This window comes from Rhinolophus sinicus, linkage group LG01 (genome assembly GCF_036562045.2).
Source record: "Rhinolophus sinicus isolate RSC01 linkage group LG01, ASM3656204v1, whole genome shotgun sequence".
Taxonomy (NCBI): Eukaryota; Metazoa; Chordata; class Mammalia; order Chiroptera; family Rhinolophidae; genus Rhinolophus; species Rhinolophus sinicus.
The window spans coordinates 118,097,025-118,124,730 of NC_133751.1; the positions used below are offsets into that span (position 1 = coordinate 118,097,025).

The following is a 27,706-nucleotide window of genomic DNA, read 5'->3' on the forward strand; positions in this document are numbered from 1 at the left end:
CAACCGTGGGAGACGTTGCCGAGCCCCCATCTCTCTGACTAGAGCACCCGTTTTACTTTCTTCATGGTGTGGTCATTCATTTGGGTACTTGCCTATGTCTCCCGAATGGGCTGTCGGTTCTAGAAAAAGCAGACCTTGCCTTTGTGTTCCCTGCTGTGACCTAGTGATTGGCACACACTAGGCCCTCAGTAAACATCTGAGGAAAGACAGAAGGGAGGCCAGGAGAGAGAGACAGGGAAGAAGGAAGGAAGGACGAAGAATTTTCTGAAGAGCAGAAAAATCCAGCAAGAATCACGTGCATTTCACGTACGGGGACGGAATGCTTCCAGTCACAAGCTACATCAACCCAACAAAAATACAAGTGTGTTCTAAATGTCCTTCCCCTGCTCCACGCTCTTGTGTGGTCCCTACTTGCTTAGTCCAGATCCGTCTGCAGCCCGTCCAGGGGACCCCATGGATGTTCAACACTCCCTTTCCAACCGTGTCTCTCCTCCTAACCTGCTCTCAAGTGAGGGTTCCAGTCCCTGCCCTCCACACATGCCACCTCACCCCCAACCCCAGGCCTGTGCTCAGGTCCCCCCTCTCCAGACCTCTCCCACATGTCCCTCCTTCTTTGAGGACCCCTCCTTGTGGTGCTATCCCCAGAACATTCTGGATTTCCTCTCTAAGGCTCTCACCTGGCACTTCTCAGAGGTACATTGTGTCCCTCACGGGGAGCTCAAAAGGACAACGAGGGAGAGAAGGGGCAGTCCTGGTCACTCCAGGTACGGCCCACAGCAAGAGACTCAGGGACAAAATGACCACAGGAGTGCTTTCTGCTTCTGAAGAGCCAGAGCTCTGAGTCCATCACTCACTAGTGAGTGTCTACAGGTGACCGGACCTCCCTGGTGGCCTCCCGCTCTTCCCGTCAACGGGCTGCATTTTATTTGTCCTGCTCAGCACCGCATGGAGCCTGCCCTTGCACACACGGTCCCTACAGGTCAAGGAGGCTAACCCTCCCCCCACAGCGGTGTCCGTGGGACCACATGGGTACCACAGGGCCTGGTCACAGTAACTGGCTCCCAGGTGCAGGGGACCCAGGCCAGGCCAACGAGAAGACGCCCTGGACTTTTGCTGGAATCACCTGGAAGGAGATCCTCCTCCATCAGAGCTCAGGGGTGTCAAGCCCACATTCACCTGCAGCAACTCTTCACCATCAGGTGAAAACAAGCTGCCTGGATGCCCACCAAGAGGAAAGCCAACCAAGAGCACTGAGAGAAAGAACTAATGCCCCAATGACATCATCAGGGCCTCAAATGTAGCTAGTCATGGTTTTGCAATTATGGAGGCTAAGAACTCCAGGTAACTTAAGAGGATGTGAGCAGGTTTCTGTCATAGTAGCCAAGTGTCTGGCTCAGTTTCTATGGAGAAGAGCCATCCTTTCAGGCCAAGGTACTGGCATCTCCCTATAACCTCATACATCCCACATAGTCCTCTTGGGGTACACCCTTAAATCTGGCTGCCTGTCCATCCTCCATTACCACTGACTGAGGGATGGGGGAGAAGACGGAAGGCTCCTGGAACCACCCGCTGGGACTCGCTGAGGACAGGGTGAGGCCATGGGGCAGAGGGCAGGAGGACAGGAAAGGGAAGGGGCAAACCTGGGGCTCCATGCCAGGACAGGGGAGGTGAGAGGGTGTACAGACACCTCAACCCTAATTGTGCCAATTCTGCCACTTCCCAGGAGCTGCAATCCGCCTGGCACTTGCCCTCTGCAAAAGCTGCCCTGAGGAGGGCCTGTGGCACCACACATGGGCTGGGAAGGTCACTGACCTCTAAAGCTCACGCCTCCTGAGTGACTTACCCCAGGCCAGGGAGAGCACCCTGGCTTGGGGGTCCAGATCTGCTCCTTACTGGGCTCCCTCACATGCTCACTGTGTGGCCTCGGCAAGACCAGATGGCCCCTGAGGCCCCTCCCACTCAGAAGCATAGAAAAATCTGTCCCTGTCCAGCTGAGGGCATTACAGAGCCCTGGCCCTTCCCGGCAAAGTGTCTGATTTTCAGCAACAGGAGCCCAGGGCCGCCCCCACCACCTGGAGTAGTAGGTGGGGCTGCAGGGTCACCCTGGCATGCTGGCAGGCCATCTCTCTCCACCCCGCCTGACCCGGGCTGCAGAGCCCACGAGCCTGCCACAATCAATTATTTGGAGACCAAGGGAGGACGTAATCTGGTGATAAAGGACTGGAAGTGAGCTGGAGGCTGGTGCTCTTTCTAAAGTGATTTACTCAGCTCCCCTCCACACTGGCACCCTTAATGTAATTATTTACTTTGTCATTAAACACCCTCCTTCCACTCCAGTTATTTTTAGAGCTTCTGGAGCCTATAGAATCGGCTGAGAAAGCTGCTCATTGGCCAGGAGAAGTCAGGTCCTCCCTGTGGGGCAATGATACTCACAGCCTGGGGACAGCCTGGGGACTCATGCTGGGGTTTCCAAGGGGACCAAGGCAAGGCCAGGCCTAGATGCCACAGGCCTTCCCCCTTTACCCCCACCCCCAACTTTGTCACTCACCTTCTCCTTCCTTCCCTTCCTTCATCCTTTCTCCCTCCCTCCCTTCCTTTTTAAAACTGAGGTGCAATTCACCCTTTTAAAGTATACCATAAAATTCACCCTTTTAAAGTGTACAATTCAGTGGTTTTTAGTATACTCGTATTCACGGGGTTGTGCAACCATCACCACTATCTAATTACAGAGCATTTCATCGCCCCAAAAATGAACTCCATACTCATTGGCCGCCACTCCCCATTCCCTCCTCCCCTCAGCCCCTGACAACTGTTAATCTATTTTCTGTCTCTGTGGATTTGCCTACTTGGGACAGTTCATATAAACGAAATCATACAATACGTGGCTCCCTGTGTATCTGGCTTCTTTCACTCAGCATAAATGTTATCAAGGTTCATACATGTTAAAACACGTATCAGTATTTCATTCCTTTTTATGGCCAAATAATATTCCATTCTGTGGACATACTACATCTTGGGTTTATCTATTCATTAGCTAACGGACATTTGGGGCATTTCTCATTTGGGGCTATTGTGAATTAAGTTGCTATAAACATTTGTGTCCAAGGTTTTGGATGAACATATGTTTCCAGTTCTCATACTGACACACCTACGTAGGAGTGGAGTTTCTGGGCCCTCCCTCCGTCCCTCTCACAGTCAGCTGGGAAAGCTGGGGGCCTGGCACGTTAGTGCCGCTGTGGCCTGTGGTCACCGGGAAATCTCCACACTGCTCTGGCCACTAATGATGCAGCCAGGAGATGCCACGGGTCCTCTATGGCAGGTGATACCGCTACCCAACGAGAATGATTTCAGCAGCCTCTGGCGGCCCACATGCCAGAGCCGCACCCTGCACACAGCGGGCCAGGTGAGCTTCTTCACCCCCACTTTACAGATGAGGCAAAGGTGGCCCACGCTCATTCCTGGATGTGGACCTCACCTGCCTGCCTCTAACTGAAGGCACCTGTTGCTTTCCTTGTCACCAACACAGCCTAGAGGGATGTGACCAGGGTGCCAACTCTGGGGACCAGACATGGGACAAAGGTCGTACCCACAGCCAGCCTCAGAACTTGAAGAGGCAGCAAAGTACATCTTTGGCAATTTCAGCTTCCCTGTCTGACCTTCTTCTCCCTGGGTCAGCTCCCCCAGCACCAGGTACTCCAGGTACCCGAGGCTGTCACTGGGAAGGGGCCTGCACCTGTAACTTAGGTCACAAAGAGGGACACAGGACAACGTGGGCCTCTGCACAAATCCAGAGGCAAGGTGACAGCAAAAGGGAAATTTCAGGCACTTGGCTCTCAGGGAAGGGACTTTCCTGACCTGACAACCCTTGCACCAGACAGGACCACCTGCTCTGCCATGCATGACGCTTCCCCTGGATGTCCCTCCATTTCCAGAATGACAGGGACTGAGGAAAGTAAAAAGCTTGTGCCTGGTGTCCACTGCCAACCACCACGCCAAAGCCAAACCCTCCTCTCAAATGTTGCTGCTCAAAATGGGATGGAAAATCAGACAGTGAAATTACCTTCCTACCGTGGGCCTCATGGCCCAGTGTCTGGGTGTCTGACTTCCCAGTCCCCACAAATACAAGGCAGTGGTCCATGCCCCCAGGAAGCAGGGCCAGGCAGGGAAGGAGCCAAGGGCAGTTTCTCAAGGTAGAGCCTTTGCAGCCTCCCCCCCTCCACGTCTGCCCAGGAGGAGAGGCTGGCGGAACCTGCAGGGGGGTCCAAATAAGCCCTGCTCACCCAGGCCAGGCCAGGCCTCCAGTGTCCACGTGTGGCTGTGCAGCAGCTGGAGGACACGGACCCAGGAGGGGCCTCACAGGGCTTCCCGGCCCCGAGACAGGGACTTGGCTGGGGCTGGGAGGTGAAGGGAGCCCCTCCTCAAAGGGCTGACAGAACCAGCCACCCTGAGCCCATACTCAGATCCCAGGACCTTTGTCCATGCTGTTCCCCCTTGCACATCATGGGCAAACTGCTACTCCTCGTGAAGACTCAGCTCAGAGTCCTGTGCATTCATTCATTCATTCATTCACTCTCAAATATCTATGTGAAGCATACGCACTAATCTTGGGAAAAGTTCTAGAATAATCATAACAGCAATAATAATACTAATAACAGCAACTACTATATACAGAATTTCTACTACGTCCCAGGTACTATCTAAGCTCTTTACACTGTTTATCTATAATCCTAGTCCGCAAATGATAAGTATTTAGCCCATTGGTAAACTGAGGACACTGGGCTTCCAATCAGCAAAGGATACCCAGCTGGGTAGTGGCAGAGCAAGGATTCAAACTCCGTCTGTCTAAAGCTGAGACTCATTGGCCAGGGGGATTGGCCGGCCATAGGGAGGTGGTCACTCCATGCACCATACCCTGTGGCTTGCCCTAGGCCCTGCCACACTTTGCAAACACCACTTTGGTGACCTCTTCCCAGCCATCTGATCTGAGTGTGCAGCTGTGCTCTGCAGGACCCTGACCGGTCAGAGAGGGCACATGGCTGCAGGTAGTGGCCTTACCAGGGCTCTACTGAGCCTTCCCAGCCTTTTCTGGCCACATTGCTTCCCTGCAGCTTCCCTGACCACCCCAGGCATCAGACAAAGGAGCCATTAGCATCACATGTGGGGGCGTCTGGTTTCTCTCAGGGGGTCACAAGGTTTTGGGACAGGGACTATATGGCTCTTGTTTCTTGGATGGCCCCCTCACTCTCCCCACATGCCCCCTCTGGTGCTGGCACAGGGCTTCAAGAGGGCAGCAGCTTCGGTCAGAGGCACTGCTTCTCCCACCCATGTGCAGAAAAAGAAGAGGTTCCAATGGAGCCACAGGACCTCAGCCTGTAAGGCTGAATGGCCACACACCCACCTGGGACCCGCAGCCACCCCTGGGCCTCACTCCAGGGCAGTCAGGAGTCTCCTTCCCCACCCAGTCCCACAGGTCCCCAGACAGCACTGCCCATCCCGGCCACGCCCGACTGCCAGGCCCAAGGGCTTCTCCCTGGACTCCTCGCCTCCAGTCTCTCTGCCTAAGACCCTTTCCACTGCCAGTTGAGCTTTCAAGCTGACTGACAGGGCAGGGGTCTGCCTTAAACCTCTGAGGCTATTCCCCTGATGTCTGGGGAGGGGAACTAAGGAGGGGTCAGGAAGCTCCACCTGCCTCCAAGGCTGGAGCCCCTCAGGCTCCATCCACACACCCCCACTGGAGCCACAAGGGCCAACTCACTGACCCCTGAGCCCCTGTACTCCCCAGGGGCCACTCTGCTGCTCCCCCACCAATAGTAATACTATGCACTAATAGTAAACTATGCACTAAAATGTGCACCCACTTTTCCCGCCTTCTCCCTGGTGAGACCCTACACATCCCTAAAGTCCCAGCTCCCTGGCCGGATTCATCACCATCTCCCCGTAGTGCTCTATTCTCAGCCCCTGATGCTTCCATGTGTCCCACATCCACTCCAAACAGCAGACCTGACTTCATTATCTTCAAAATGTTCCCGAGATCAGAGGCAGTGAGACCTGGCCACAAACATAAAATAAATTATCCCCCCCACACCAATGATAAATGGTTCTATTAGCAAACCAGATTGTTAAACTCCGATATAACAGAACGCAGGAAACTGGGGCCCATCCATTCTCCCTCCGGCGCATACTGAGTTGTAAATAGGTTATTTTGTGTGTAAATAACACATTAAAACACAGCATTAGCTGTGTCTTTTGATAGAGAGGAAATTGTTACAAATAAATAATTCCGGACAGGAATGTAAAATAAGCCAGATTTAATAGAGCATGCCTGGTGCAGCCGTGTTAAACATGACTAAAATGATAAACCCCAGAATATACTAATAGTAAACTATGCACTGACATCAAAGTAATGAGGCTGTATTTTTACCAAGCTTTAGAAATGCTAAAATTAGTTTTGACAGAACCAAACATCAGAAAAATGTTTCTGACATAAATACTATCAATTTGGGGAGCAGGGGTTTGGGCCAGGAGGGGGCAGGACTGGGGGCAGCTGTGTCCCACCCCACGGGCAATTCCTAGGGAGTTGTTTCCAGTCCCACTGGTGTCCCTAGGTGACCGCTTGTACTTCATGTCTCTGGACCTCAGTTTCCACATCTGTGAAATGAACAGATCCGAACTGGATGATCTCTAAAGCTTCTTCCAGTTCTAGACCACCGCCCGCCCCTTACCCATAAGGGATCCACCCCCAGTGGATGCTTGAAACCACAGAGAGTACTGAACCCTACGAATACTATCCTTTTTCCTATACATATATACCTATGAGAAAGTTTAATTTATAAATTAGGCACAGTAAGAGATTAACACCAGTAAACAATAATAAAATAGAACAATTATAACAATATGCTGTAATAAACATTACATGAGTGTGGTCTGTCTCTCTGTCTCTCTGTCTCTCTCTCTCTCTCTCTCTCTCTCTCTCTCTCTAATAACCAATCTGATAACCCAGACGGCTCCTAAGTGACTACCGGGCAGGGAGCATGTGCAGTGTGAGATGCTGGACAAAGAGACGATTCACATCCCAGGCGGGATGGAGCACGACAGCACACGATTTCACACGCTACTCAGCAGGGCACACAATTTAAAACTTGTTGGCTTATTTTGGGAATTTTCCATTTAAAATTTTCAGACCGAGTTTGACCGTGGGTAACTGAAACCACAGAAAGCAAAACCGCAGATAAGGGGGGAACTACTGTAATTAGAAATGTCTTTAAAGCTCTCCCCGATGCTCAATGAACCATGAGAAACAAGGCTGTGTCTGTCGGGCATGGCTAAGGCCCCAGGGAGAGAGAACAGGAGCAGGAGCCACTGGATGCTTTCCTTCTGTGTGGGCGGAGCTCGCCAGCTCACGTGCGCCCGCCAGAAAACACAGCAATGTGGGTCCCAAGCTCAAACGTGTGTGCCAGCCACCGCATCCAAGGGGAGCAGCCAGGAGAAGGCGGCGCAGTCCCCCAAAGCTTGGACCCTGGGATGGGCCTGGAATGCTGTAGGCAGGGGCTGGGGGAGGAGCCTGCTGTGTTGCAGGAAAGTGGGGCATCCAGTCTGATTTTGGATGGCAGCTTTGAGTGGTGTTTAGAGCATGAGGTGTCAGCATTGCGCATGAGACTATGATATGCAGGAGACATGCTCAATCAAATTTCTGTCACTAACATTTACTTCAACTCTACACGGGCACTCTGCTACCCAGTCTACAGACGCTCTCCCATTTCACCTCACTGTAGGCAGAAATTATGATCTCAATTTTACAGACTTCAGAGACGTGAACTGCCTTATCCCAGAACACACAGCTAACAAGTGGGGCGCGGGGAAGAGCCCAGGTCTTTTCCGCTGTACTCCATTAGAAACCAAAAGGAACCTCCAGCCCTCACCCTCATCTCCAGGCACCCCGACCCTCCAGGACACAGCCAGCACCCAAGACCATGCCAGGGTGTCATCAGAGTCATTCAGACCCACCCAGAAAATGCCCCATTTGTCGCACTGCACCCCACTTCGCAGGTGTGCAAAGCCGTCAGAGCAAAGTGAGTTCTGCTCTCTGGAAAAAGTCTGATGGGAACTGGCTATTCTATGTGGCTGGGCTGTTAAAAAACAAGCTCAGAAGCAGCATCAACAGCAATCCTGAAAATCACTTAAATAAGAATAATTGCCCACTTAGTCACATCTGATTGCATTTTGGGCCCAAGGCAAAAGTGTGTGGCCCCAGCCTAGCAGTTCAGGTAAGCCACGGAGGCTGGCCCACTAGGTACGTTCCAGGGGCCTCGGGAGGGGAGCTAGGCCCAAGGAGCAGGCCAGCCCCGAATGACCCTCGTGCCAAGGGACCTCAGGGCTGGCAAAGGCAGCTGGCTGTACCAGCCCACCCACCGGGCACACACCTGGCATGATAGCATCAAAATGAGGGAGTCTTCACTCAATATTGCTGGGGTGGGGTTAGGGGGAGGGGACAGTGGTGAATAAACAATGCTCTGCCCACATTGGGGGGTAGTGGCACGGAAACAGAGAGGGCAAAGACACCAGGGTCTCAGACGTATTGATCAAGGTAGGACACGGTAAGGTCCACATGACTTGGAGGGATTGCCTAGCCCTCAGCATCTGAGCAAGAATGCTCACAGCCTGACTTGTTTACGTATTTCGGTATTCGCGCAGCATTCCAAGCCAGACATGCATACCTCACTGCTAAGCAACAATGCACCTCACAGAAACTTTCAAAGAAGCCAGCAGGGCCAGTGAACAAGATGAAGGGGTGGCGGGTGCGAGTTTGGGTGGCACAGAGGCCTCCTGCAGCAAGGGAGCACGAGGCTGAGAGTCATGCCTGCCCACGCCTGCTAAACGCGCAGGTCACAGTCCCCTCCAGGAATCCAGTCCATGCTTTGGACCCGCTGTACCCAGGGACCTGGGAAGCCTGTTAAACATATACATGCTTAGGCCCCAGCCCGGAAGATTCTGTTTCTGCAGGTCTGGGGCAGCCTGGGAGTCTGCGTTTATTACAGCCGTCTCATGAGATTCTAAGGCGAGGCCAGCTTCGGTAACCTCTGGACTGGTCCCACCCTTCAGGGTACAGGGGAATAGGCTGAGTTAAGGAGGTTAGGGGTCCCCTAAATTCCCTATCTAGGACAGGCTGTGGCAGTGAGGAAAAGAAGGGCCGGAACCCAGGTCTGATCTCCAGCCCATTGCTCCCCGCACCACTGTTGAGTGGGAAGACACCAGAAATCTGGGCTTCCATCCCCTATCTGGCCTCAACAGGACAGTTAGCAAGGGTTAGCAGTGGAGATTTTCTAAGTCAGAGCCTACAGACCTAGGAAAGGAACACTGGTAACAGTTACTAAAGCAAATACTTACATCAGACTTCACAGAGAGCTAAATTGTGCATAGCACTTTACATGTGCTAACTCAAGCAATCCTCACAACACTATGAAGTAGGTTCTTTTATTATGTCCATTTTACAGATGAGAAAGTGTGGCACAGACCTGCTCAGGGTCAGTGGAGCTAGGTCTTCACCAGGCGACCTGGCGACAGTCTGGGCTGCTTCTTACTGCTCTGTACTATACAGCAGGAGCAGCTACGACCCATGAGGTGCCCTGTGCCAGGCAGGAGGGAGCACATTATATGTCTCCTGTAGCTTCCGCAGAGCAGCTCCATGTATGATTCGTACTTGACATATGGAAAGACTCTCCCTACCTTCTGCAGCTAGAACACAGAGGTCCCAACACTTACGAGAGCCTCAGAATCACCAGCAGCTCGCCGGGTCCCCGTCCCAGAAACTCTGCTTCAGGAGGTCTGGAATGGGGCCCACGAATGTGCGTTTCTCACAATTCCCAGGGATGCTGCTGCTGCTGCTGCTGCTGCTGCTGCTGCTGGGGACCACACTGGGAGAGCCCTGGCCAGCACATGGCGTCGCCCCGTGTAGAGTTAGGTGTTGCAGTGTAGGCACATCACAGGGTTTCTAAAGCCTGTGTAGCTGCTTGACTTCAGGGGTAAGCAGAGCTCACTGGATAAGACCCACAGCGGAGTTTTAAGGCTCCAGACTTTCTGATCGTCCCAGCCCAAGGCTTGAAGTGGCTGGGTCCCTGGTGCGCGTCTGAGGCACACAGAGAGGTTCAGAAATATTTTTTTGGGGAAAAAAAAAACATTGTTGAGAAGGAAAATACGACAGCATTTGGATAGTTTCACTGCAAAGCAATGAGAAACATCTGAATCAAATTGCCTTTAAAATTATGCCATTTTAAAAATTAAAGGGGGAAAAAACTCTGGGCCAAAATGAGTTTTTAAAGCTTTATGGCTTCCAAAGTGTTAGCACAACAGCTAAAGAGGCTGGGAAAGAACCAGCTGTGCTCCTGCCAGGTGATTCAACTAACCTTTCCGCAGTCTGACCACAGCGCAGTTTTCCCCTTTGGTACAGCCCTGCTTTGCCATGTAAAGGCGTTAGTGACACATATGTTGGCTCAGAGAGTTAACACTGAGTGGAAATACCCACCCCAGCAGGTCCAGCCCTAAGACGCCTAAGGGAGATCAAGCACCAGAGTCCAGTCAAGCCAGGTGACTTTCAAGGTCCCTCTGCAAATAAGTCACAGTCCCACAAAGAGCAGGCGCTGGAAGACAACAGGTACTGTTAGCCCTTGGACAGCCGAGGGAGCTAAGGCACAGTGACAAAGGAGGAGACCTGTCCAAGGCTGGTGCATAGGCTGGACGCTTTCCATGAGTAGCTATCAGTGGGCTGGGCTTTAAGGCCCAAATCACCCACAATCTAAAATCACAACCTGAAAACAAAGGGAAGGTGATGCTTATCCAGACACCTGCTGTCTGTTAAAGCAGCAGGTGGCCTTGGGCAAGTCCCTTCCCACCTGGTCTCAGTCTCATCTACAAAACAAAGGTGTGAAAGGCGAGGCTTGATGCCTGATGACTGAGACATGCTGCTGCTCCCGCCTAATACCCGGGAGCTCCTCTCTGGGTTCGCCAAGCTTTGCCTCAGCGGGTGCCTGCCTCCCTCCCATCCTCTCTCCTCACTCTGGAGGCTCACGCTCTTTCCCATTCCTGCGGTGCTTGAGATCAGCTGGCTGTCAGGGTACCTGAGTGAGGCTCAGCTACTGCCACTTGCTCACAGCATCTCTGCCAGTAGGATGGACTAAAGGTCCAATGTCACGAGGTCATCAAGACTTTGGATAACATCTCTCAAGTGTCCTGACAACACAGTTTAGGAAAATGAGGCCCAAAGAAGGGAATGGTGTACCACACTGGGACCTAGGGATGTTGCTAGAAGTAGGACCCAGGCCAGTGCCCTATGGGCCACTCCCTCGGGACTCCCTCACTCCCTCCACAGAACACGGTCATTACAGTCCACCGGCACCAGGGGACCTGCTCCAAGATGACCCTTTGCTCCACGCAGGAATGGCTGCTCTTTCCTGACTCCAGGAGGGTTCTTTACCAACAGACTGCTCAGAGAGGGTGGAGGGAATGGAACAGTGACAGGCTCTCTACCAGACAGTCTGTACTGGACTCAGAGGCTCCAATGACACAAGACACCTACCCGGCAGGGGGCAACTGGGTGGACAGCTTGCATCCACAGTCTGCTGGAACCTCATCAGTTAAGTGCTCCCCAGGGGCAATGAGGGGACAGGGGGTCCCTGAAGGTGGGCAGGGATGGCACCCTGGGGTGAGGGCAGGGGCGGGGTGGAGGAAGGTGTGTGCCTCTGTGGAGCTGCTGCACTCCAAGCTATAGGCCCGCTGCCTACCCTCCCCCACCCCACATCCCAGGTCAGGAATCCCTCAGGCCGCTGTTGTTACTGCACAACTGGTGGCAAAAAGGTCTAATGCTGTAGGGGCTTCCCCCCTAATTACTGTCTAATTACTGCCTAAGTCTGTTCTCTGCTACTATGACATGGCAGTAAATTATGCCATGTGGCAGTTCATGATCCACTCATGGCTCCAGAGCGGCAGACCCAGGCCAAGGCAGAAAGAGATGAGGGCCCAGGGCAGGCCAGAGACACACCGAGCCGGCTTGCCAGAGCTCCCTCAGGCCTGACACCTATATGTCCAAGCATCAGGCAGAGGACTCGCCACAGGCCAGGGTCGGCCCTGACCCAGGGGAAGGAACAGACCATGTGCAGACACAGCCAGGCCAGGACCAGGGGGCGGACTCAGAGCCACCACCAGACTCCTGCCCCTCTCCTCATGTCTGTCTCCTGGACACCACTCTGCATGGGAGTCCACCCTGGGCTTTGGCTCCTTCCTCTACCCTCAGCTGGCTCCTCCTCACAGACGGAGGGCCTGGAGAGCCTGTCAGTGAGACAGGGTCCAGGTGTCACCCAGATGAGGAGACCAAATGCCCACCTCCCTGTGGGAGCACAAGGTTAGCCTTGGATATCCTTCTCCTGACCTGGGTCACACATCCTGAAAACGACCTCCATCTGAGAATCACAAGGAGGGTCGGGCCGGGGGTGGGGGGGCGGTGAATAAAAAGAAATGTATCAACAACGACCCAGAAGTCCTCCAGTTCACTCTGGGAGACACCGACTCCTACCCCTCTGAGTGTCTCTGATTCGCTGGTCTCTGGCCCCGAGCTGTGCCCAGCGTGGCACGTGGACAGCAGCGTCTGTCAGCCCCCCCCCTTACTGAATGGGGTTCCGCACTCTCACAGGCCCCCGCATCCATGTTCGCATCAAAGTGTGAGATGACACCCACCCCTCTCTGGCCAAGGCGCATTTCCCACCGTTCCCTGAGCTGTGCTTGAGCGGCGAGAGCAACAAGGCATGACTAAACGCACTTGAATAAAAAGGGGAAGAAAAGAAATCTAAGTCTCTCCATTCCTCAGAGACAGAAATAGTTATGTGGCCTCCAGATGGACTGCGCAGACACAAGGGGAGGTCTCGCCTTCCCGCCAAACTTTCCCACTGGGAAGCTGGCACGGACCAGTGGAAACCATAGAGTATTTCTCTTCGGGGCAGTAAAATGAGAGGCTGTGGCTCATGTAGTCCTTCTGTTATAATTAAGTTGGCCAGAAATTCACCTAAGGATACTAAATTCTGTACCTGACCCTCTAATTACAGCCAGAAGGGATCAGGAGACAATTACTTTCCAAAATAGTCCCTGGCGGGCCAGAGGCAAAAAGCAGTGTCTCTGGCACATCTCGAATGTGCCAACTGAACGCACCCCAGGGCCGCCCAGCAGCCACCGTGCCTCGCTTCCCTTCCCTTCCCTCTCCAAGTTCTCAGGCCCGCCCCTCTGAGTCTGAGCCAGCCCGGCCCCCCAAGATTGGGGGTGTCCAGACCTCCGGGAAACCCCGCAGGCGACCGTCACAGTGCCTGGGATCCCCAGCAGCAGGGACGCCCTCCTCTTCACCCGCCATAAACCCAGCATGCCTGCCGGATGACATCGGCCACCAGTCCAATTAAATCCTAACGGGCTAATGAAAAAGACCCCTGCTGCCCACCAAGTGTGCAAAACAGAAAGTACCTCCTTGGGCAGCTGCTGCCGCAGCCGCCGCCACAGTGGCCACGGCCAGAGCAGAGGCCTTCCTGCCCGGGTCAGGGAAAGCAGCACCCTCCAGGATCCCACTTTTGGCTTCTTTCTTCTCCGCGGCAGTGGCTGAAGCGGACGTCTCCATCTTAGCCGCTCATAGTCCTGGGTGGCAGCCCTAAAGAGAAGACAAAGACACTCACCAACACTGCCCCCAGACCCAGCCGGGAACGCCGACCCAGATTCCCCATCACCGCACGTGGCTAACGCTACCACCTCAATTCTCTCATAATTGGGAAGGAGGGTTTAATTAATTTTGATAATTATTAGTTCTGAGATTCATCTGCTCTTTTGAACGACCTCACGGACAGCAGCTGCACATTTCCGTTATCTTCTACCCCAGATTTTTTTTAACCTAAGCAACAAGTTCCTCCCGTGGTGAGTGGTGAGCAGTCAGAACTGCACTGAGAAATGAAGTCGGAAGCACAGGCTTCTCCAGCTCAGGATCTCAGGAAAATAAGAGTGACAAAGACTCAGAGGTCCTGAAAGAAAAGCCCTCGTTTTCCTGTCCCTTCCCTGCTCACCAGGATCCAGCTTTCATTTATTCATGTGTACGTTCATTCACTCATTTATTCAAGTTTTTCATCATTTATTCACTTGCACACATGCAGTCACCACATTTGGAAGCCCCTATTATGCAGCAGGCATCGTGTCTGGTGCTGAAGACGCAATCCATGCAGTTTACAATCTACATGAGAGACAGATAATAAATAAGGGAAGAAATAAATGTATATTTAGGTGCAGTTAGCGAGAGGTAGCATGGAAAGAGAAAGATTGAGCAGGGTGGGAGGGGTTTGCCTCTCTGAGGATGGGAGGCCACGTGAAGGTCTGAGGGAGCCCAGGGTAGCAGAGGGCGGAGGCGGGAGCCAAGGGCCCAGGTGGGAGGAGGCAAGTGCCGGCCCTGGAGGGTTTTGAGCAGACGGGTGACATGACATGACTCGGTTTAAAGGGGTCGTTCTGCTGTCGTGAGAAGAGCAAATTTGGGGGGAAAGGGCCCTGCTGCAGTGACCCAGGGAGACATGACGGCAGCTTGGGTTAAGGGGGCGGTGGTGGAACGTGGACATGCTCTGAAGACAGAGCTGACATAACTTGGCTGTGGGCTGTGATGGAAACAGGAGGAGTCGTGGTTAAGGGAGGAGCACCTGGGAACGCAGGGCCAGCTCCGTCTCCAGCTGGTGCTGGGTCACAGGGAGCATTTTATTAATATGCCTCATCACTCACAGATACTGCTAGCTCTGTATTTGTATCAAATATCACAGAATAGAAATTTGAAAGCCATTTTTTTTAAAGAAGGGGGGGGGTGTCAAAGATGGCTTCTAATTTTGACCGAGCACCTGGATGAATGAACGGTGCCATTTGCTGAGATGGAGCAGAGTGGATGAGAAGCATTTCCAGGGGCAGAAGTCAGGAGCTTGGTTTGGACCATGTTATGTTTGAGATGCCTATTAAGACATGCAGAAACTGCTGGAAATGCAGGTCAGATCTTTGGGTAGACAGAGGTGGAGGCTAGAGATGGGAATATGGCGGCCATGGGGGCGTTCCAACATCTCCAGGTCAGGAAAAAGAGGAGAAACCAGCCAAGGAGAGTGAGCAGGAATGGCCAATGAGGTGAGGGGAGAAGGGGAGGGAAAAAAAAGGCACCAGGAGAGTGTGGGGTTCTGGAAGCCAACCCAAGAAAGAAATGCCTTAAAGAAGAGAAACAATTGGCTCCATCACAAGTTACTGGAGACTGACAGGAGGCCTGAAAGCTGAGTATGTTCAGTGGTATGATGGCGGCCAGGGCCCAGGTGGGGTCAGGGAGAGTGGGAAGAGAGCGGAAACAGAGGCCACCTCTCAGGAAACTTTGCTGTAAAAGAAGTGAAGACATGGGCGATACCTGGAGGGAGCAAGGAGGTCCCTGGTGGCTATTTCAGAAGGGAGGCAGGCAGGGTTTCTGCCCGCGAGAAGAGAGCTCATGGATTGCAGGGTGGCAGGAACCAAACACAGTGGTGACTTCCCTCAGGGGGCTCGAGGCTAAACCTATGTTTGTAGGCCCCCGAATGTCATTTTACTAAATCCACACAAAACTCTGGTGTCTTTCTAAATAGAAAGATGGAGTCCACGAGAACGACAGGTATGATGCATGAAAGACAGTCCACAATCCTGCTGGCTGGCCAGCCAAGCACACAGCCTGAGTTCCGAACCTCCTGGTTAGGTCTGCACACACCGGCCTGTCTGCTTCCCACAATCTTCAAAACTCCCTGTCCAGAAAATCCAAGGCAGACACGGGACAGAGAAGTCTCCCTGAAGATTCTGGTGAGTTATGGGGTATCACTGCGGACCCTTCAAGCCTATTTGTACAATCTGCTTTTTTAAGACTCTGGCTGTCCAAATGGCCTGGGCCTGTTCCTCCTATCTGCCCTCCTAGCCACGTGAGCTGTACCTTTGGGTCACCTTCCTCCCCCCATTCCCCTCCCACATCTGATCTGCTGCAATGGCCATCACTTCGCCTCCAAAGCACCTCATCAGTGCTGCCCCTCCCAGATGGCTGCTCCATCCCAGGCGTTCTTCCCTTCTGGGGGAGTCCTGGAGACCTTCAGGGAGTCCTCTACCTGACAGCCAGGCACCTTCCCCAAAACCAAATATCACCGCCTCCCTCTCGACCGAGGCCTTTTGCTGAGCCCCCTTGGCCTTCAGGTAGTCTTCCTGTGCAGCTCCTCTCCCCACCTCCTCGTCACACCCGGCTCTCTTACATGCTGCCCACCAGAGACCCTTCACCCTTTCCATGTATGACGGACTCCTACTCTTCCTTTAAGCTGTCATTCAGACGTCACCCCCTGGAAGCCTCTACTTCTCTCCAGTCATGGTCACTTCCTCTTCTGGACCCCTGCAGCAACCAGACGCCCCCTAATTGTGTTCATCGTTACCTCCAGGTCAGGAGCGGCTCCCCACTCAGGCTGGAAAGCAACAACTGCTCAGGAATGTCTAGCAAAGAAACTGTGAGGGGACCTTCGAGGCAGCAGAGCACAGCTCTTAGAAATGCCAGTGATTTTTGTGAACGGACTGGGTTTTCCTCCCAAGAGCTCAGGTGAAGGAATTCAGGCCCAACTTTGAAACACACCTTGAATTTGGAAGTAAGGACAAAAATCAAAATAACAGCTGGAACAACAGACCTTTAATAAGTGTTTACCAGGTGCCAAGCACTTTACTAGTGTGATTTCATTTAATCCTCGCAATATTTTACAGAGGATGAAATCAGTTGTGGTATTTGTCCAAAGACACACAACTTAGAAGTGGCTGTGCCAGGCCTTGAACCCAGACTGTCCAAAGCCATACTCCGGAGCACCAGAGAGAGCTGTCCTCGATGAGGCTCTGCAGTGAAAAGGGACTTGCCCCAGAATTCCCCGGCCGGCACTGAGTAACTGAGTGTGAGCCCGCCCTTCAGCTACGGGGAGCACTGTGCCAGGAGCCCAGGAAGCCCCGGAAGCAGGATTCGGCACGGCACCTGTCCGAGTGCCATACTCAAGCTGGTGAGATTGGGAGAGAAGGACCACGACCCCAGGGCGGGCCAAAAGCGGAGGCCCTGGGGCTGCTGTCAGACACCACGGTCCTGCAGGAGGCCTGTCTGCTGAGGCTGACCGGGCGCGCCAGGGGAGAGCAGTTGTACCTTCACTAACTCTTTAAACCCTAATTCTTTACCGGCAAGCAGCTTCACACCTTACATTGTGCCAGGCTGAGGGCTGGCTAGACTCCATACACCCCTAAATAAATAGGGTGACCTTCCCTGGGGTTTGGACACTCCCCCAGCATCATGGCACCTCTCACACAGCCTGGTCGTAATCTGCTATGTACACACCCGGCTCCCTGCCCAACTGTGACCCCCTCCAGGGCCAGGGCTTGTGTCCCCAGGCCCAGCTGAGCAGGTGCTCAGACCCCTTGCTGATGGGATGAGATGGGCCCAGGGAACCCGGCCTGCGTGTGGAGGGCATGGGGCTCAGTGGATGAGAAACCAACAGAAGACTCAAGGCACCCACAGGGTCACACATGTGACCACACCCAGGCTCCTCCAAATGCAGAGTGGGAAACTGAGGCCAGCAACTCAGAACCCTCAGACTTTAGTGTCAAGGACACCAAGGAAAGACACTCAAGAAGGGACAGTGCCAACTTCTGTTAAGGGACGTGAGGAGACTGGAAAGCAGTGGAGGAAAAGGTGGGTGTCCTTGGGGAATCGCAGCTGCAGCTCCCTCACCCCCACTTCCCCACCCTGTCGTGTTGTCAGAGTGATGTCACCTGGATGCTTACAGGGGAGGAAGTGAGCCGCCCTGGGCTACTTTCCCCAGAGGGGGAAGGGCCAGGTCCTCTGGCTGTAATGCCGCCCTGAAGCCACCACAGGCCCAGGTGAACAGAGCATGGGAAGGGAGGTACTTATTCCGATTCCCACTACCCAGACTGCTTCCTGTGGCCCGGGAACAGATGTGCACACGGAAGCACATGGGGGTCCATGGAGGCCTGAGGGGAGCTGCCCCAGCCAGGGGGAGCCCCTGTAGTGCCACGGGCCTCATCTTCTGCAGATCAGCAACTGCCCTCCCCTCCCCTCCTCTTCTTTCCCCTCCCCTCCCAGCAGAGGAAAGCAGTAGACAGAGCCAAGAGGCTGCGTAAATCACAGGAATTAGCGGGATTAGCACAATTTCTGGGTAAACACCAGGCGCCCAGGGTCCCAGGCAGCCACTTTCACTCTCTCAAGTTCCACCGATCAGAGGCAGATGTCTCAGCTTCATCAACAGCCTTACCTGGGCCTCCAGAGGCCAGCTGGGGACAGCAAAGGAGCTGGGCTCAGGGTTTCTAGACCTCAGCTGGGGGACGTGATGGTCTGTGCTGGGTATTTCTCACAGACTCCACAAAGGCTCCAGCGCAAGAGGGGCTGGGAGCACAGCCTTACCAGGGGGAGGAGAGTGATAGCGGCTGTGTGTGCTTTCTCACTTCACCTAGGAAACTCACACTGCTCTAGCACGCCCAAACAACTCAAGGGGGGAAGGCCACTACACTGCTGGATTCCGCTAAGGGAAGGGGGAACACGGCCAGGAGCCAGCAGGCGCTCCCGCCCGTCAGGAGGCTGCATACAGGGCCCCTGCCCTCCGGGACCTCAGCATCCCCGGGTTCTCTGGCAGCACCAGAAACCTCCAGAGGCGCTCCTGGGCCTTCTCTGGAGATTCTGATTCCAGGGGTCTGAATGGAGGGTGAACAGCCACATTTTTAAAAAAATTCCATGGTTATTAAACCACAGGCAGGTTTAAGGAAAACTGCATGGTGTGCTCGTAAGGTTGCTTCCAGACACAACTATGCAGAACAAATAATTTATAAGTTCCAATTACAGCAAAGCTGCATAACTTGAATGGAAAAAAAATACATTTTTGTCTTCATTCATTTGGAACCAGAAGTTGGTGTCTCCTTTGGGCATGAAGGTGGGCACCAAGCCCCCGGCCTGTGAGCCTGCCACCAGCACGAGTCACAGATGTCTCCACAGCACATCACAGAAATGGCTCCGCTTGCACTGAAGGTCGTCATCAGAGCCCCTGACCTTGCCAGTAGAGAAGCACGTGTTACTACAGCACAGCTGTGGTGCCTTTATCATTTCATCATTGTGGTCAGTACAACTGGTTTCTTTCATAATCCTATGCCTTTTATTCTAGGCATACACAGCATTCTGAGAATATTCTGAGGAGGGGTCCACGGCACAGAAAAGGTTAAAAACTCTGATTAAAAAGACTGACTTGAAGAATAAATTAATTATCAGAGCAGAATGAGAGAACCACTCTGAAACCTGCAATCCCAGACACCCCCACCACCTGGCTGCTTTGAACTCCTCTAACGAGTGAGTCACAGGAATTAGAGCATCTTCCCCGGGCGAAATCAATCTCCAGGAGAGAGATGAAACCTCGCCCCCCAGCGATCGCAGCCATGCCAGGGCCGTGGTGTTCTCACCTCCTGTCTGAGCTCAGCCAGGTGGCATGCATGCCAAGGCCCCACATGCACGGGCACGCATGGGCACACACAACATATAGTGACAACCACAACCACATACAGTTACACACGTGCATACACACACACACACACAGACCATAGGCACACAAGCACACCACATCATACACAGTTACACCTGTGCTCTGGAGCACACATACACACGGTCACACATGCAGTCACACACCACACGTACATGTCCGCACATACACAGCCACACGTGTGTACTTACATGAGAGACATACACAAGTATGTGTACAAAGATACAAACTCACACACATACATACAGATAATAAACACCTGCCCTGCCTTGATCACAGAATTATTTTTAAGATCAAATGAGATAAAACACCTGAAAAGTTCCTGGAGTGAAAAACACACTGCCAATGCAACACAGATTAAAGGTAACAATAATTATAACCTCATTATAACTAAAAAGAGAGCAGGACCCTCTCCCTCTCTCAATCTCTCTCCTGGCTCCAAGGTCCCAAGGGCTCATCCTATATCCTCCCTAAGTGGCTGAGCACCAATCATTTCATCGCCCATCACCTCAGTGTTGCCATCTGCAAAATGGACATTTTAAAGGGTGCTCCCAACCTGAGGGATACCAGCCCAACACCACAGTGCATGGGCGGGAGGGGTCTGACTCCCTGTGTCAGAGGCATGAGGGAGCCGGACATGTGCTCTGCCCCACGGCCCTGCCTGGTTTAAAACTGATCCTCACTCTTCCATTTTATAGGAGAAACGAAGATGGGTGAGGTGAGGGTTCCGTAGCACTGCACTAAGCGAGGGATGCTCTGCCTGCCCTCCATGGCCAGGAACAAATAATCCTATTTTTAAATATGTATGCATTTTATTCTCCGTGTGAGAGCCTGTTTGTGCTTGGGCCAGCGCGGTCTATGTCGCAGTGGCTTTGGCCATGTTGTTTCCCCTCTCTGAGCCTCCATTTTGCCCTCGAACATGGGGCATCCTCCCAACCTCTCAGGTTGGTGGAGAAGACACCCTTCCTGGCACAGTGCCACAGACATCGGGTCCTCGGTGGAGTCTGACCCAGGGTTGGCTGGCAGAACCTCTGCAGGCAGGCTCGTTTCACCAAAAAGGGCCACTTTCTGTGGGGGCCCCGGGGGAAGGCTGGGGCCTCTGCTGGCTACACACGCCTGTCTGTGGGAACTCAGGCCTAGGTGGCACCTGTTTCCAACTTCTCTGTCCCCCTGCCCTGTCTCTGTAGGTCAAACCAAAGCCTTTGTGAAAGGGTTCCACCCAGGCTCAGCAGCACACCAGCTCTGAGGAAATCCAAACAGCAGTGACAACAAGGGGCTGCAGGCCTGGGGCCAGGCAGGGCTCGTGCACATGTAACTGACCTCCCACCGCCAGAGTGGGTCAGGGGAACTGCCGTGTCATGGCCCTTGTCTCCTGGCTCCTATCCTTTCTGGTGGCCCAACATTAGGAGGGGCACCACAAAGGTCCAGCCTGGACCGGCCCCTCTTGCACCACCCTGGCCTGGGGTTCCTACAGACCCCTCGGGAAACGGAAAACTCACGAGGGGAACCAGAGCCTGCAGAAGGCCTTTGGATCCTGGCCTGGCCACATATGGGGAAAAAGGCCAGGACATGGGGTCCCAGCTGCCCTCAGCCCATGGAGACTGATGGGCATACACTCCCTTCCAAGGTGCTCAGGAACCAAGGTGATCAGGCTGCCAGTGTGTGAGGCCCTGGCACACAGTAGCTGTCCCCTGTCTCTGGATGAGCTTGGCACACAGCCTGGGGCCTGCCTGCTGCCCAGCGGGATGTGAAGACGATGAGGAGAGACAATTCCAGAAAAGAATAAAGAATTCTTTTGAAACACGCCCCTCCCCCCGCCATGATGTACCGTGTGCAGCCCTCAGTCCTGTCTGACTCGGAAGAAGAAGCATCCCCTCAAAAAGTCTCCATCATTCCTTGGACCTCCCCTCCCCTGCCCAGGGGTGTCCCTGCACTGGGAGACTTATTATCAGAGAGAGAAAAGATCGGAACCTTTAAGCACCTGGAGGTACGCACACCAGGCCAGCCACTTTCCTCATGTCATCGCACTGCCTGCCATGGTTACCCCTGAGGGGCCGATACATGATCCTCACTTTACAATAAAATGGACCCAGAGAGGGTAAGTAACCCACTCAAAGTCACAGAGCTAACGTGTGGCAACACTGGTGTTCCAATGTACTCGTAAGTCCATAGGATTCTGAAGCCCACACATTTTCTATTTTTTCCATCACAACCAAATTCTTTGAGTATGTAGATGCCAGTCACATGCAAGGAATACTATGGGTGCCGTTTGTGGCGAGTTCATCAAAGGCTAGAACAGTATATACGAAATACCAAGTAAACAGCAGAGACTTTATGCCTATGGGAGCTCAGTGAGGGAGGGCTACTGACTGCAGAGGTCAGAAGGGCCTTCCAGATGACCATCAGCTCTGCCCTGCGGCTTCAGGACAGGGAATGAAAGGCCTTGAAATTGGCCCTGAAGAGAGGAGAGGTGAGGGCACTCCATGGGCAGGGATGGCATGAGCATGTGACCGTGGCAATTTCTGGAGGGAGAAAAAGAAAGGAAAGTGTTCCCACAGGGAGAACAGAGCAGAAGATAAACCAGGTTGAAGGGGAGCTGTGGGGGCCAACAGGGTCTCGGAGGAGGGCAGACCTGGGGAGACTGAGGTTTAGGAAGCACACACCTCCTCGCCTCCTGGTCGTGGACACACTTCCGCCGCACAACCCGGCCTGGCTCCCACAATCCGAGCTGCTTCCAGGCGCTTCAGACCAGAGGCCTGGAACGTGGAGGCAAAGCCCTCACCCTCCCACTGTGGCAAGGGGTAGGCACCACCCAAACATCACTCTCCTAGCGGGTTCACCTGCTACTTTATCACTCCCTGAACATACGAAAGCTCCTTCATTTGCCCAGGCCCTGGGCTTGCTGGTGTGAAGGAAAACAGATAATTAACCCTAATTCACTGACTTGCTGGGCCAGAACAGCAGCCAGCTCGGCCCAATGGGAAATGCAGCTCTTCCTGCGGCAGCCAGCCTCAGATAAGGGGAGATGTGAATCAGGACTGGAGCTGGGCAGGAGGCTTTTTGTTTTCTCCTGGGAGGGTGTGGGTAAGAGCTACTTTGTGATTGACACTTCAGATGGCATCACAACTTCCATTCGCTTGCACTCAGGTTTATTACCTGAAAATACCAGGCCATCTCCATTCCCCCTGCCTTTGCATCCCCATGCTTTACTTCCTAGAACATTCTTTCATCTCTGCTCTACCCAAGGAAGCCATGCTTTAAAATCTGGCAAGCCTGCCCTAATCCTATTAGGAGCTGCTTGTGCTGCTTCTGAAATGTTACAACACTCCTGGCACATCAGGAGTTGGCACGTTCAGAAGGAACACAGTAAGTTCAGACTCTGGAGAAAGAAGGCCCACGTTCAAATCTCATCTCCACCTAGAGTTATTGACAAGAACCAACTTCTCCTAAAGCCTCAGTTTCTTCATCTGTACAATGGGTATGACAACAGTACAGGCCTGGCACACATGAGTGCCCAGCTCAAAGGTTCCCACATTATCATTGCTGCAACCTGCGCAAGACCGCCCACCTGCCTGCCTGCTGGGGCAGAAGACCTGTCCTGGGCAGTGCTGGGGGACCAACCCACCAACAGGAAGCCTGTCCAAGACTGGACAAGGCAGCCTGTCACAGCCCCTTCCTTTCTACCCTCTCCCTGCCCCTCCTCCACCCACCCAAGCACCTCTGCCTCTGGGGTCTAATGTGAAAAGTCTGAGGTTGGCATCTTTTTGAAATGTGCCGTCCTACTGAATTGCAAATGCCCATTATCCATCCCTTTGCTCTGTGGAGCCTCAAAGCTGCAGAAGCCCCGAGGGCTGGGGTCTCTCCCTGACACCCCCCCACCAGCACGCTGTCAGCACAGGCATGCTCCCAACTCAGCTCCTTGAGAAGACTGCCTTCGGCGAGGCGAACAAGGGGCCACTGTGCGCCTGCCCAGCCAGACCCAGATATTTTAACAGCTGCATTGTGTGTTTCTGAGGCGCGATTCCTGAGCAGGGAGGAAAAACAAGCTTCGCCTCTGCCCCGAGGAAGGAAAACAGACCGCCCTGGGCAGGCTGCAGGCAGTGGGAAGGCCTCCACAGGGGCCCAGGGCTGGGCAGGGCATGGTCGGGAACAGACCTGGCACACAGGAACCAGGGCACCAAGGCCCCTGCAAGGGTCCCCTTAATCCAAGACTGCGGAGGGGGAGAGAGGTGAGGACAGAGGCCCAGTGAGTGGAGAAAAATCCCAAAGGAGGCTCTAAAAGGGGGGAAAAAGCACAAGAAAGGTGGGAGGTGTCCACAGAACAAAGTCCAAATCTCACCTTGGGATCTGCCCCCCCCCCGCCCCTCCAGGCTCATTCCCCCCGTTCTAAGCTAACCCAGTTCCCCACCCAAGTGTGCTACTATGTCTCCACGTCTGGTCACACTGTTCCCTGGAACTGCAGTGCAATTTCCCCAAAGCCCTCCCTGCCAACACCCCCACCCCCCACCGGGCCAGGTGAGGGGGTCAGTCCTGTCTTGTGCCCTCCTGAGGTCAAGCTCCACATCACTGCAGTTGTGTTTTCATGTCTGTTCCCTGTTATGCCCGCCCCAGATGCAGGCTCAGTCAACATTTATTGACGGGCTCTACACAAATGCTCTCTGGCAATTAAGCCTGCAAGAATCCTCCTCTTCTCTGAGCCTCCCCTCAGGCCCCCAAGCCCACAAGGTCAGGGTGCCTCCTGTGATCCATCAGCACTCTAGGGGTGGGGGGGTCTGAGGGCCAGGCAGAGGATGAGCGTAGGTTCTTAGGTCAGGGCGGGGGGTGGAGGGAGGTGCTGTAAACAACGCGTAATGTCTGCATGTCTGCCGCCGGCAGCAGCTGCCAGCACTGCTATGAAGAGTTTTCAGGGTAAAATTCTACTGGCATATGAATGCAGCCCTTCCCTTAAAGTGTAAACTCCTTGAGAGCAAAGACTACATGCCTCGTGCTTAGTACTCGAGTCTGTAAATGACTGAGCACCTACTATGCTATAGGCACACATCATTTTCAAGATGAATAAAAACTCAAGTGTTTGTTGCTTAAAAGGTGCATTCTGAGCCACGATGCATTCAAACGGGCTGTTTTCTCCTAGTGGAAATGTAGGCTGGGGAGTGGCACTGGGGGGTCAGAGGCATGGTGCAGCTGGCTTCCCACATCCTTCTGGTCGTCACCCAAACCACAGCCTCTAAGGGATCATGGGGACCCGGCCTTTGCCCAGGTTGGAGGAGGGAGGGTTGCAGACCAAGATCAAACGGCACCTCTTCAAACATCTTGATGTAAGTGACCCAAGTCACAGAGGCTGTTCTGAGGAGGTGGCTAGCAGGGAGCACTGGGACTCGCCGAGCCCACCCAGAGGTGAGAGAACCTCGGTTTGCATTCTCTGCTTTAGTCCTGCTGAGGATCCTTGAGATTTTGAGGCTGCCTCGCAAGGGGCCACTCTAGGGCTCCAAACACATATTCTTACCCCTGTGCTCTTCTCCCTCCAATCCTGGAGTCTGTCACCAAAAAAAGGCCTCCACAGGTCATCTTGTCCAGCCCCCTGGCCAGGCAGCTCAGCTACAGAGCAGTCCCTTGCCAATGATGCAAATGGACTGTCCCCACGCTCCTTACCAGTGTGTGCCACAGCCAGCTAGTCCCAGCTGACCGTAGCACTCCCCCAGCCCCAACTGCACCGACTCGATGTGCAACTTTGGGTAAGTGTCCCCCCCATCTCTGGGCTCAGCGTCCCACCTGTGAGATGGGCATGCTGGACCCCCAGGGAATGTGTGTCATACCACATTTGGTAGAAACAGGAATTCTGGCATGCAGGGAGCACAGACAGGATCCAAGCAAACAGGCCCGAGCCACCTGCATCCATGAACCAACAACTGTATACTGAGTACCAACAATCTCCAAGGCCTGAGGTCACCCTCTCCATGGGTGGTGCTGGGCCTCGGGTAGGGGCAGGGCAGGGGTGGGGAGGGCTGGGTACAGATTCGGGGCGGCTGCTCTGCCTCTCAAGGCGATGGGGAGAACCAGGCCAGTGGGTGGCCTGGCATCCTGATTCGGTTTGTGCAGCACCCTGCTCTGACTTGCCTAGCCACGGCCCTCCCCACACCTTCCAGGCGATGCCCGTACCCAGCCCTTCTGTCTGTGCCTCTGCCAGGCTCCTTTCCCCGGACTCTGCCAACAACCAACGGCCAGCACCACCCTGGCGAGTGAAGTCAACAAGAGTATCCTGGCTTCGGCTGACATCTTCGTGCCTGAGGTGGGAGGAGGGCACCCCAGGCCCCCGTGCTAAGTTGCCCCTGGGTAAGCCTCAACCCTGCGCAGTCCCAGCCTCTCCCAGACCTTGCTTTTCCTCCTGTATGCCCAAGAGCCTATGTGCCCTTCCTGTCTCCTGGCAGTCACACATCCCATCCTAAACCAGGTGTCTGGGCCCCAGGCCTGGTGACCTGATACCAACCCAGCCCTGTGTGTGTCAGCAGCAGCCTGAGTACTTGCCCACTCAGGCAGGCGAGGGATGTTCCAAGGGCTCCATGACTTGGGATAAACACAAGATTCTTCATTCAGGTGGCACACATTCCTGAGGACCTACTGTCTGCCAAGCCTGGGGCTGCCACCTTGACTACAGAGGTGAATTAAACACAGTACTCCCAGAGCTCCCAGCCAAAGAGGGGAGATAGTGAGCAAGGGAAATAACAGTGATGACCCAGGGTAAGCTTCTTAATAGAGAGTTAAGCTCAGGGGGCTGTAGGAAGTCTTGGCTAGCCTGAGGGCAGTCAGGGAAGGCTTCTTGGAGGAAGGGGCAAATAGGATTTTCAAAGAGAGGACAGGTCAGGTCCAGAATGGTCTGTTAAAGCAGAGGGGACCACAGCAGATGGAGGGCAACGTCTGAGCAGCGAGAAGGAAGCAGAGCAAGTGAGAGGTTCTGGGGATCTGAGTCCTGGAAGTCAGTGTCCAGCAGACAGTAGGCAATCACCATTGGTGGTCCCCAGGACCTGTGGGAAAATGTCCAAACTCCACATCTGGGCACAGGAAACCCCCAGCACCTGAGGAATCCCTGCTTCAATGCCACCACTCAGACCTCAGACTCTACTTGGGGGTGTGTCCAGAAGTCTGCAACCCGCAGACCCTGTCTCTGCACTCACACTCTTTCCTCAGAAACTCCTGTCCCCTCACCGCTCCCTGATTAACTCCTGCTTATACCTTTAATGCTAAGGCCAGTGTCCCCTGCCCCAGGAATGTTCCCCAGCCCTCCCACCCCAGGCTGGCCCTGCTCCCTCAGGTCCCATGTCAGCCTGTGCATCCATTGCAGCTGTTCAACTCTGCATGACCATGTGCACCGAGTGGTTCAGCTCTTTGACGTGCGCTCCCAGCCCAACGCACCGCTGCCGGGTTCACAGTCAGTGTCCCACAAAAGTGCATTCAGGGAGAGCCGTCCGATTGAACCCAGGGACCTGAATCACCTGCCTCCTGAACTGTCCCCCACACCATGCCCACTGTGGTCACCACACAGTGGACAGCTGGTGAGGGTTCTTTAACTGACTCTGAGAACCGAACAGAAAGAGGCAGCCTAGCTGCTTGCTGTATCTTAGAAGGTGCCAGACAGAACTCACTGGCTAAAATAAATACATAAATAAATAAATAAATAACGTTCACTCACTACCTGAAATTCTACCATTAGAGATTCACTTCTTTGAAACTTTTTAGTTTTCAAGAATAGCCTATTGAAATGCAAATGGCCCTATAATAAGCTCAGGCCTTCGGTGATTATCACATACAGACAAGTTCCCTTCCCTAAGCAGAGGGAGGAGGAGGGAGGAGAGTAAGGGGACACGGTGCCAAAAACCCTGCACTGTTTTGCTGTCGGCTGTCCTTGGCTCTGACTGCAGGGCCACACCCTCCTGATAAAAGGAACACGTCTCTCTGCTTGTTCCTGCACTTCAGCGTTTCTTGGCATGACACCATATGCAAAATTAAGTGGCTTTGTAGTGTGTGCGGCTGGTTCTCCTTCCCTCCTTTGGATGAAGCTCTCCAAGGCACACTCAATCAAGCCCTTTTGTTCCCTGGGCCTCTGGAAGGCTTCCGGA

General features: G+C 53.7%; 1 protein-coding gene across 1 annotated transcript in view; it reads right to left on the reverse strand.

Moving 5' to 3' along the window:
• The window catches only part of GLI2 (GLI family zinc finger 2), a 242,511-nt gene that overhangs the window by 161,669 nt on the left and 53,136 nt on the right, over nt 1–27,706 (reverse strand). Inside the window, 1 exon segment of the mRNA XM_074335169.1 lies at nt 13,495–13,675. Within this exon segment, the coding sequence (XP_074191270.1) occupies nt 13,495–13,645 (151 nt within the window). The 5' untranslated portion in view covers nt 13,646–13,675.